Below are 12,309 nucleotides of genomic sequence, written 5' to 3'. Positions count from 1 at the left end.
TGTTTTTTCATTGAAGACAGTAAAAAGAGAAGAAACTTGATGTTTCCAGTTTGCATTTAACTCAGTATCATAAAAATCACCCATCTTCAGTTCATATTGGATTGTGGGTCAGACCAAAGGTCCATCTACCTCAGTATCCTGTCTTCCAATAGCGGCCAATGCTAGTTGCGCCAGAAGGAATGAACAGAGCAGGTAATCATCAAGTGATCCCTTCCCTGTCGCCCATTCCCAACATCTGGCAAACAGAGCCTAGGGACACCATTCCTGCCCATCCTTGCTAATAGCCATTGATAGGTCTATCCTCTATGAATTTATCTTGTTCTTTTTTGAACCCTGTATATCTTGGCCTTCACAACATCCTCTGGCAAAGAGTTCCACAGGTTGACTGTACGTTGTGTGAAGAAATACTTTCTTTTGCTTGTTTTAAACCTGCTGCCTATTAATTTCATTTGGTGACCCCTAGTTTTTATGTTATGAGAAGGAGTAAATAACGCTTCCTTATTTACTTTCTCTACACCAGTCATGATTTTATAGACCTCTATCATATCCCCCCCTTAGTTGTCTCTTTTCCAAGCTGAAAAGTCCCAGTCTTTTAAATCTCTCCTCATAGGGAAGCTGTTCCATACCCCGAATCATTTTTGTTCAGAAAAGGACAATCTTTTCCAATTCCAGTATGTGTTTTTGAGATGGGGCGACCACATCTGCATGCAGTATTCAAGATGTGGGTGAACCAGGGATTTATATAGAGGCAATATGTTTTCTGTCTCATTATCTATCCCTATCTAATGATTACCAATATTTTGTTTCTCTATTTTTTAGATATCAAGCTTTACAAGTTATGGCAGAGATTGAATGTTTCTTCAACGGCAAGTTGCAAGTGTGTGGGCAGAACAGTGCACTCCCTGCAGTTACATTTATTGCCTCCCTAAGTCTAGCTTCTTCAGCCACATGAATCAAATCAGTTCAATCTTGGTCCATATCTTATTGAGCAGCTTCCCTGAAGAGTAAATTCTGTTTCCCCCCTTTATTTTGAGTTTGTTGTGCTTATTCTTCAGTTTCCCGCTCATTAACTTCACTGTTTTTCACCATGTTTGCTCCATTACTGTAATACTACATGTGTACCTTGGAGTGATTCTAGAAATAGCAACAACTTTGAATATGTAAAATCAGTTATTCTTAGAGGTGTTGCTCCTCAATCTCTTTCTTGTTTTATAATACAAATAAGATCAGTTGTTTTTTAAACTAGGGAGCTTAAAAATATTTTAACCATAAGCCAAATTTTGTGGTTCAGCTTTAGTTCTGCTTCAAGTAAAAATATTGGTTGGAACTGGTTCTGGTTTGAGTTGTTGCCCTTAAAATAATCACAACCCTGTAGCAGGAAGAGGGTGGTGTGCAATTAGTGCTGCACTACTGGCCATTCTCTGGCAGCACCATGCTGCATGTTCTCTGCACTGCGGAGACACACACAAAATTATTCCTGCTTCCTAAACTCCTAGTAATCTGGGGCCAAGAGTTCTGCAGCCCTGGGCAGAGGTTTCTTAGACCAAGTGGCAGAATGGTCAGAGATGGGAAAAACATAGTTCGACTTCCACAGCAGCTTGGGCCAACCCATGCTGCTGCTTTGTGGTGCCTGCCCCAGCTGTTCCCCTCTGGCCCAGGCGCCTGAGCCTGAGGTGCAGCGAGAGGGGTGCAGACGCTAATCAGGCTCCTGTTCAGGCACCACCAGGGCCCAAGGAGCTTGCAGATGAGAGTTGCCAGTTTGGGTTGGAGGTACTCCTGGAGATTTCATCACATGACATCACTTTAATTCCTGGAGACTCCAGGCCAATCCTGGAGGCTTGGCAACCCTATTGTAGCTGATGAAATTTGGGCTATTTTTAACCAGAGGGCGGTTAGCCTGCGGAACTCCCCGACGCCAGCTGCCCCAGGCGCCAGGGCTGGAAGAGCGGCCGCTTTACACAGCCCGCGGGCTGCTGCCCTGGCCCGAGCCCGCCCCTGGAGGGCCCTAGCCTCGCACGCGGAGCCGCAGCCCGCACGAGCTCGTGGGCCGGGCCGCCAGTTGCCCAGCGCCCGCGCGCTCCGGTCTCGCGCAGGCGCATCTCTCAGATGCCCAACTCCGGGGACAGAGAACCTGAGGGGACCAGAAGCGGAAATGGCGTCATGCCCATAGCGGGGCGGTGTGAGATATGCTGCTCGCGGAGCCCCACCCCTTCCGGCGGAGACACGCCCCGGGGCGGAGCCAAGAGAGTGGAGTCTGAGCTGGTGGGAGGCCGGCCGGCAAGTAGCGAAGGGTGAGTGAGGGCGCGCGCGCGAAACGGGACCTCCACCCTGCGGTAGGGGCGGGGGCGGGTGGGAGTCCGAGCTAGCCCCACCCCCACAGGCTGTACTGGGGGGTCCCTGTGTGCGGGGTTGCAGAGCTAGCGCTGGCCTCACGGCCTGTACTGTGGGGTGTAGGACTAGTCCCACCCCCAGAGGCTGTATTGGAGGGGGTCCCTGTGCACGGGGGGGAGTGGTGTTGCAGGGCTCGCCCCACCCCCACAGCCTGTACTGGGGAGTCCGTGTGGAGGGGGGTTTGCAGGATTAGCCATACCCCCATATAGTCTTACTGGGGCCGTCCCTGTGTGCAGGGGGGTGGTTGTAGGGCTAGCGCTAGCCCCTCCCCCAGGCTGTACTGGGGGTCCCTGTGTGGGTGGTGGGGTGGCGGACTTCCCCTGCCCCCCCATGGGCTGTACTGAGGGGGTTCCCTGTATTTGGTGGGGTGCAGGACTAGTGCCAGCCCTGCACAGGCTGTACAGGGGGGGTCCCTGTGTGTGAGTGCAGGACTAGCCCCACAGTCTGTACTGTGGGGTCCCTGTGTTGGGGGGTGCAGGCTAGCTTGTACTTGGGGGGGGGGGGGGAGTCCCTGTGTGTGGAGATAGTGTAGGGCTAGCCACACCCCTACAGCTTGTACTGGAGAGTTCCTGTATGTATGGGGAGCAGTGCCCCACTCCTTACAGCTTGTATCTGTCATGACTGGTAATTATGACTCTGTGTGTAGGGGAGTGGACAGTGCTATTTGCCTATTCTCTACAACTTTTTTTTTTTGGGGGGGTGTCCCATGACTCCCCTTTACGGGGTTTGGCCCCAGCCACCAGGGCCCCTGAGGGCATTAAATTTACCAGTATGGGGCTTGGTGGGGAGGAGCAGCACCCACAGTGCCCCATATGCTGGGGAGTGGCGGGACTGCAGTGGATAGCTGGTTCTTTGGGCCCCTCTGGAAAGTGGCCACAGACACCCATCACCAGGCTTCAGCAGTTTGTAGTGCACCCCGTAATGCTCGGGTTGTCTATATGCCTCTCATGCCTGAACATGTGGTTGCTTGCCTGACTAAAATACATGAATCGTTTTTAATTGCTCCTGTCTATCTCCCTGCAGTTCTGGGCACTGATGCTCGGATTAAGAATGGTTTATTTCAGTTCAGTTTAAATTGTATAAACTAAATTGAAATAAATCCGTTTAATTTGCAATAAGAGTGTCTGGTTACAGACTTTCCATAAATAACAAGAAAGTCTAATTTAAAAACACTCTAGCTAATTTCATTGCCAGTGTGTGTAGGCAAGCCCTCTTCCCATCCTCCCCAGCCACATTGCTCATCTGGCTACAAATTGCAGTTCATGGCCAGGAACAGATTATTCATAACTTGAGTTAAGGAGACAAAACAAAAACAAACAAAAGGAAGTATTTCTTCACACAACGCGGTCAGCCTCTGGAACTCTTTTTTCCAGAAGATGTTGTGAAGGCCAAGTCTATAACAAGGTTAAAAAAAAAAAAACTAGATAAGTTCATGGAAGATGGGTCCATCAACAGCTGTTAGCCAAGTTGGCAGGGATGGTGGCCCTAGCTTCTGTTTGACAAGGAATGGGCGATGTGGATGGATCATTTGATGATTATCTGTTCTGTTCGTTCCTTCTGAAGCACTTGCTATTGGAAGACAGGATACTGGACTAGATGGGCCTTTGGTCTGACCCAGTATGGCCATTCTTATGTTCTCTGTGCACCTTACAACTTGCACACTGAAGCCCATATTTACATCTCAGTCATGCTGGGTATGCCTACATGGCAGACAGAAATCCACAGCACTGAACCTCAGGGGCCGGGCGTTCAGACTAGCTGTATAGATGTTTGCGCTGAAGTTGGAGCTCAGGCTCTCAAGCCTGCCCCCCTCCCTAGTCTTCAGAGTCTAAACTGTAGCCCAAGCTTGAATGTCTACACAGCTATTTTTAATGCTGTAGCGTGAGCCCTAGTCTGTAGATCTGGGCTCTGAGACCTGCTGCTATAGGTTTCTGCTTGTCTTGTAGATGTACCCATTGACATAAATTAAGGTCCCAGGGCTTGGGGCACTAAACTGGGACTTGGCAGACCCCAATTCAATACCCTACTCAGTCAGAGATTATCTGTGACCTTAGGTGAGTCACTGAGTCTCTCTGTGCCTCAGGTCCATGCTTGTGCCCCTGTAAACATCCACAAAGCTCCCACAGTATCCACCTTCAAATCCTTCCTCAACGCTCTTTTTGCCATGATGTCTACAATAAACTTGATAACAGTTAGGCTGCTGATATGCTGAGACCACAGTCTATCATTCTGAATGGTATTGTCTCATTGTTTTCTTGTGCTCCCCCATCTGTCTATAGCTCTTGTCTTACAATTTAAGTATAAGCCCCAGGGGAGCAGGAAAGGTCTTTTTATTCTGTTTATACAGCACTTAGCACGGTGGGGTCCTGATTCATGACTAGGACTCCTAGTTACTATGGTAATACAAATAAATAGTAAGTACTTCCCAACATCACAGATGTGTTCTGAGGATAAACACACTAAAATATTGTGATACGTTCTATGATAATGGGTACATAAGTACTAAGATCAAGAGATAAATAGAATGGAGTTACTCTGGATTTATACTGCTGTACCAGTAAAAGGATTCTGGCCCAGAATAATAGAGAGATTATCATGACCCCTACCCTCAGTTATTGAACACCATCCAACCTGTACACAGAAGGATGCAGTGATCTGGCGGGAAAAAGTATTGCTGTGCCATTATGAACTACACAATGTATACGGTAAGGGACAGAGGTTACAATTGTGTGTGTAAAGTTAAAGTTGTGTGTGTAAAGTTAACTTTGGCATTTTCTGACTTTTGAGCACTTACTAGAAAAATGTTAAAGCTGCAAAGTTTCATTAGAAGTAACTATACACGCCAGGTTCTTCTGTTCTTCCCCTGTTGTTCAGAAGTCTACTGTTCACCCTGTGTTGACCCTTTATCTCAGACTGAACTGGCATGGAACCTACAAGACTGCTGCTAACATTTTCTGTAAACTGAATGCTCCCATGAAAACACTCCCTAAAGCAAAGCATTATAAAAACTTAAGATAATACTCTGTGGGGTGACCCAATGAATTTGGATATGCACTTACGGATGCCTTTTTGATCTCTAATGTTTACGGTCAACTTATAATAAATCAGAAGTGAATAAACCTGGGTTCAGTGTTTGTACATCACAAGCACACTCTGCCTCCAGCCAGATGACAGGTGAACATTCCGTGAAATCAGGCCCCAAGACATTACTGTTTTCATTTCAGGAATTTCTAACAGTTGGCATTGCTCGCTTATTTTTAATATAGTTCAACTCAAAAGAATTACTTTCAAAGATATCCTCTAACCATACAAAACTAACAGAGTTGTTTCTTTTGGCTTGCTATATGGAAAGCCTATATTCTATACAGCTAACAGAACTTCAAGCTGCGCTTATTCATTCTTTTTATCTCCAGGTACTCTACCAGTTTCTCTGCAGGGGCTGACAGAGTACGTTACCACTGGAGGTATCTTTTTGTATGACATCCAAAACTGAGGTCTAAAACTTTTCACATGAGTGAAGGTGTTAGCCCAAAGCTTCTTACCAAATTTCAACTTGATTAATGTAATTCAGTCTCCCCAACGTTGCCCAGGTAGTTTCAAATGTATGCAATACTCCTCTCAGGTTAAACTGTTGTGTGATGTACAAGTTCAACACTTGAGTTCCCTGCCAAAAGTAACTCCAGTTCAGTGACAGGCAATGAAATTCTTACATTAGTTTGCTATGTGCTCTGAGGCACATACTGAAGTAACCAAACCTGCTACATTTCACTGTTGAAAAACGTGATTTCAGACAAACATTTTAGACTACTTAGTTTTTCCATTTATGGGAATGCAAGGAAAGAAGAGCCACCCTACCTCATAAGAACTGCCATACTGGGTCAGACCAAAAGTCCATCTAGCCCAGTATCCTGTCTTATGATAGTGGCCAATGCCAGGTGCCCCAGAGGGAATGAACAGAACAGGTAATCATCAAATGATCCATCCCTTGTTGCCCATTCCCAACAAGGTGGAGTGCCCTCGTTAAATAGTGAGGATAAGAATAACACTTTTTATGTTTTTTTAATTGATTTTTAAAACATTACAAATATTTAATTTCCACAGAGGAAAGTTGCTTTAATTTTGGTAACTAGAGATTGTGGTGTGTAAGCACCTTCTTCACCTCTGCATTACTGTCTGTGCACTGTTTGATACGGGGGTTCTCTAAGGTGCCACAAGTACTCCTTTTCTTTATGGAAAAATAGTACATGTTGATGTAACTAGTGTATATTGAAATGCATACAGATGGAGATAGAATAAAGGTGGCACAGGCAACCTCCACGTTGTCATTTGTTGGCTTTTGAGTGCATCGCTTGCAACCGTAACATTGAGTGTAGTTTTTTTAGGGCACTATAGAAATTGAGGACCTGTTTATACTATAGCTTTGCTTTTGTACTGCAGTGCTGACCTGAAATGTTCCCTGCTGTTCCAGATCTCTTGAGAATTGTGTTGAATTTTGTAATTTTTATATATATATGTGTGTGTGTATGTGTATATATATATACACACACACACAATTTTTTGTATTTACTCAAATGTGCATTATTGACTAGAGAGAGCTTGCTAGCGGAATCCTAACATTGGCAAAAGGCTGTGGCAGTAATCCACAGGGCCAATGAGTCCCCTTTTGTCCATTGGCTTAAACGACTGCATGAGGACAGCCAGGCATGGGCTTTTCAGTGCTTGTGGAAAGGTGCCATTAGTGCAGTGATGTGTGTTAGCAGCTTGTTTTTCCCCTCATATGAAGCAATGATTTATATAAATTGTTCTTAGCTGCACGCTCTGGAAGCTCCGTTTTATTGACTTTGGAGCCAAGAATAGTTCATTTAATTCCATCAAGTCAGTGCAGCTAATGTGTAATACAAATTGTGGCAGCTTGTTTTTTAACCTTGTGCACTAAAGATCTTCGGCACAGAAGGCCAAAACAATGACTTTTTTTGTTCCTACATTTTAAAAATGTCTTGAATAATGATATTGGAAGGATTTGTCTGCATACAAGGAAACACACCTTGTAACAATGTTACTTGTTTAATGTGCCCACTGCACACCTGGAGAAGGGAGTAGATTTGATTCTAGGGCAGAGTTTCTCAAACTGTGATCTGCGAGCTCCGTTCAGGTGGTCTGCGGATAGTTCCCTCTAAGGTGCGCATATGGGTGGCCGCACACAAGAGAATGAAGGGCCACCCACCTAATTAGTGGAGCTGCACAGGCGTGGCTCCTCTAATTAGGTGCCTGAACCCTGGAGATGATGCACACCTAAGGTGAGGTGGGGGCCTAGGGGGAAATAGGCAGTAGGTGGGAGAGGGCAGTGGGGTGAGAAGAGGGGGTGGGAGGAATTTTGGATGTGCAGGTTTGTGGTGACGAGAGAGAGGCAACTTTCCCCAGCTCCAGGGCTGCGGCTGCTGGGGAGAGACGGCCCTCCTTCTTAGCCTCAGCTCTGTGGCTGCCGTGGCACGGGAGAGACCCAGCCCCAGCTCGGGGGGCTGCCATGGCAGGGGAGAGAGGGAGAGACACCCTCCCTTCCCAGCCCCAGCTTGGGGGCTGCTGTGGCAGCGAGAGAGGGCACATCCATCACATTAGAAAGGTAAGACTACTACAAATAAAGCACACAACTCATTTTAATATCAGAACAAAAAAAGTTAATTAAGGTTTTTTTATATAGCGCTTTTATCCAAAGTGCTTTACAATAGTTAGCTAATGGTGCAAACAACATTTGAAAAGATCATTAAGTGGTCCACCAAGACCCTCAGCAATTTTGAAGTGGTCAGCGAAAAAAAAGTTTGAGAACCACTGTTCTAGGGAAAGGATGCGATGGTAAATTGGCGATGTTGTGCCTGGCCGATGGCCACGCTTGACAATTGACCAGGGAACTGAGGGCTGTGTTTAGCTGGTATGAATCAGATTGGATGCAGCTACCTTTGTCTTTAATTAAAGTCTGTCTTGACAAGGCTGTTCAGCGCAAGGTGGAATGTTGCAGTGCCGGGAACTTTCATCTCCATGGGCTGAACTTCCATATGTTAAAGATGAAGATTTTCTCCTTCTCCCAAATTGTCACTGCACCTCTGTGAGAGAGGTTCCATAATATTCAAGTCAAAGTTGCAGAAACTGTCAGAAGCCTGCATCCCAAGAAAGGGGAAAAAATTCATAGGCAGGAGTTGTAGACCAAGCTGGATCAGCAAGTATCTCAGAGAGGTGATTAAGAAAAAGCAGAAAGCCTACAAGGAGTGGAAGATGGGAGGGATTAGCAAGGAAAGCTACCTTACTGAGGTCGGAACATTTAGGGATAAAGTGAGAAAGGCCAAAAGTCATGTAGAGTTGGACCTTGCAAATGGAATTAAAAGCAATAATAAAAGGTTCTATAGCCATATAAATAAGAAGAAAACAAAGAAAGAAGAAGTGGGACCGCTGAACACTGAGGATGGAGTGGAGCTTAAGAATAATCTAGGCATGGCCCAATATCTTAACAAATACTTTGCCTCAGTCTTTAATGAGGAGCTTAGGAACAATGGTAGGACAACAAATGGGAATGAAGATATGGAAGTAGATATTACCACATCCAAAGTAGAAGCCAAACTCAAACAGTTTAATGGGACTAAATTGGAGGGCCCGGATAATCTTCATCCAAGAATATTAAAGGAACTGGCGCATGAAATTGCAAGCCCATTAGCAAGAATTTTTAATCAATCTGTAAACTCGGGTTGTACCATATGACTGGAGAATTGCTAACATAGTTCCTATTTTTAAGAAAGGTAAAAAAAGTGATCCGGTTAACTACAGCCCTGTTAGTTTGACATCTGTAGTATGCAAAGTCTTGGAAAAAATTTTGGAGAAAGAAGTTAAGGACATTGAGGTCAATGGTAATTGGGACAAAATACAACATGGCTTTACAAAAATTGTGTCAAACCAAACTGATCTCCTTCTTTCAGAAGGTAACAGATTTTTTTAGACAAAGGGAATGCAGTGGATCTAATTTACCTCGATTTCAGTAAGGCAATTGATACAGTTCCACATGGAGAATTATTAGCTAAATTGGAAAAGATGGGTATCAAAATGAAAATTGAAAGGTGGATAAGGAACTGGTTAAAGGGGAGACTACAGCGGGTCACACTGAGTGGTGAACTGTCAGGCTGGAAGGAGGTTACTAGTGGAGTTCCTCAAGGATCGGTTTTGGGACCCATCTTATTTAATCTTTTTGTTACTGACCTTGGCACAAAAAGTGGGAGTGTGCTAATAAAGTTTGTGGATGACACAAAGCTGGGAGGTATTGCCAATACAGAGAAGGACCGGGATATCATTCAGGAAGATCTGGATGACCTTGTAAACTGGAGTAATAGTAATAGGATGAAATTTAATAGTGAAAAGTGCAAGGTCATGCATTTAGGGATTAATAACAAGAATTTCTGTTATAAATTGGGAACGTATCACTTGGAAGTAACAGAGGAGAAGAACCTCGGAGTATTGGTTGATCACAGGATGACTGAGCTGCAATGTGATATGGCCATGAAAAAAGCTAATGCAGTCTTGGGATTCATCAGGTGAGGTATTTCCAGTAGAGATAAGGAGATATTAGTACTGTTATACAAAGCACTGGTGAGACCTCATCTAGACTATTTTGTGCAATTCTGGTCTCCCATGTTTAAGAGAGATGAATTCAAACTGGAACAGGTATAGAGAAGGGCTACTAGGATGATCCAAGGAATGGAAAACCTGTCTTATGAAAGGAGACTCAAAGAACTTGGCTTGTTTAGCCTAACCAAAAGAAGGCCAAGAGGAGATATGATTGCTTTCTATAAATATATCAGAGGGATAAATACCAGAGAGGGAGAAGAATTATTTAACCTCAGTACCAATGTGGACACAAGAACAAATGGATATAAACTGGCCATCAGGAAGTTTAGACTTGAAATTAGATGAGATTTCTAACCATCAGAAGAGTGAAGTTCTAGAACAGCCTTCCAAGGGAAGCAGTGTGGGCAGAAGACGTATCTAGCTTCAAGAGTAAGCTTGATAAGTTTTTGGAGGAGATGGTATGATGGGATAGCTTAATTTTGGCAATTAATTGATCTTTGACTATTAGTGGTAGATATGTCCAATGGCCTGTGATGGGATGTTAGATGGGGTGGGATCTGAGTTACTACAGAGAATTCTTTCCTAGGGGTCTGGCTGGTGAGTCTTGCTCACATGCTCAGGGTATAGCTGATTGCCATATTTGGGGTCAGGAAGGAATTTTCCTCCAGGGCAGATTGTCAGAGACCCTGGGGGTTTCTCGCCTTCCTCTGCAGCGGGGGGCCTGGGTCACTTGCTGGAGGTTTCTCTGCATGTTGAAGTCTTTTAACCACGATTTGAGGACTTTAATAGCTGAGACATAAGTTAGGGGTTTGTTACAGGACAAGTTGGTGGGTGAGATTCTGTGGTCTGCATTGTGCAGGAGGTCAGACTAGACGATCATAGTGGTCCCTTCTGACCTTAAAAATCTATGATTCTATATCTCTTGTGATTGTGATTTCTAATCAGAACAGTTCCTGTAGTCGACTGCTTTCTGCTGCCTCATGGCCTCAGCCATTCAGTGTTGGCCAAGGGATTTTGGAGTGGGTGATGGGGAGGGTTCAGTAAAAAATTGCCTTGTTCATACAACTAGCTCACAGTGTTAGAATTCAAGATGTTAAACACCTGCCCAGCTTGTCAGCATTAAATAGTCAATTTATCGCATTTTCTTTAAAAATTGTGACTCTACAGTAAGAAGTGTTCTAACCCTCTTTCTTTGGATTGAATTAATTCTTTTTAGACTACCGTGTCACATAGCAATGCTGAAGAGGCACTTTCCTTGTAAGCCACTGCCTCCAAACGCTTTCTGTCTTGCTAAGAAAAAACCCTGTTATTTAGCACTCAAAACTTGTTTTTCTGGCTGGTTTGTTACATTCTATTCAGGGTGCATTGATTTAAATCACCAAGTGGAAAGCCTCAATTTAAATAATTGATTGTAATCAACATTTCCATTTATAGTTCAGTGATTGCCTAGAGAAAGGTGCATTCTCATTGGTTAATATAACCATTAAAACGTTGATTTATAGCTAAATAGAGCTTTTACACTAGATTTGATAATCTTTTTTGCTACTTAGGAGGTATGCTGTTTACATTGATTTAAGCAATTATAGCTTAATATTTTCAGATTCTTATTAATTGCACATTTTTAGTATGTTAGAAAATAGTGAATGTTATATTGCTTATTTACTAGCTAATTAACTTTTTGCTTGTAAATTGTCCAGCTGCATTAGGGATAGTAAATGGAATTTAATGAAACACCACAACATATACAATTTATTTTTATTAAACAAAACAATCTTAAATGTTTTGCGTACATAAACTTCTTTTATCAAAAGGTGTTTAACATTTACAACTAAATGAGTTATTAAAGGAACAGAGGCATTAACTGTAATCAGTGAATTAAATGGATTATTTCAAGTCAGCCTGGGAAAAATTTTAAATATGCCCATGTGAAAGTGACTGGGGCCAGGGGACATGGCCCCATCAGTTTTTACTGGCTGTAAGGGTAAGCAGGAGGTTCCAGGGGAAGGGGTGGCGCAGGGGGAGGGGCTCAAGGGGTAGGGGTGGCCCGGGGGCCCCCCACTCTTAGGGAGCTTCCGTTGCTCCTTACTGGAGCTTAAATTCTTTCTTGCCTAAGTCTCTTGAAAATGATTTACTTAGGGCATTGCTACACTGACCCTTAAGCTGACCTATTGTGCCTTATTTATAAAGATTGACCTCAAAAGTTGGATGTTTTTCCCCCGATTCTTTCTTTGTATAGACAAGCAGCCTATAACTCTTAGAGTTCATGGTAGATGCTCATGGATTCAGCATATTTATTGTTCATTTAAATGTTTT

At 44.0% G+C, this 12,309-nt stretch overlaps 1 protein-coding gene across 2 annotated transcripts in view; it reads left to right on the top strand.

Annotated features, from left to right (window-relative positions):
• Positions 1 to 2,139: 2,139 nt before the first annotated feature.
• FAM234A (family with sequence similarity 234 member A) overlaps positions 2,140 to 12,309 on the top strand; it is a 60,926-nt gene continuing 50,756 nt past the window's right edge. The window contains exon 1 of one of the 2 annotated variants that reach the window (XM_038420399.2): positions 2,140 to 2,291. Coding sequence is in view for 1 of the 2 variants with exons in the window: in XM_043493539.1 (XP_043349474.1) it covers positions 3,009 to 3,015 (7 nt within the window). In the remaining variant the exon portion in view is untranslated. Of the gene's footprint in view, positions 3,016 to 12,309 lie in introns of both variants that reach the window. The other variant, XM_043493539.1, reaches the window with a different exon arrangement.

The sequence above is a fragment of the Dermochelys coriacea genome, chromosome 10 (genome assembly GCF_009764565.3).
Source record: "Dermochelys coriacea isolate rDerCor1 chromosome 10, rDerCor1.pri.v4, whole genome shotgun sequence".
In the NCBI taxonomy this organism is placed as follows: domain Eukaryota; kingdom Metazoa; phylum Chordata; order Testudines; family Dermochelyidae; genus Dermochelys; species Dermochelys coriacea.
Note: the sequence above shows the minus strand (reverse complement) of the source record. Positions and strands in the feature narration are given on the sequence as shown.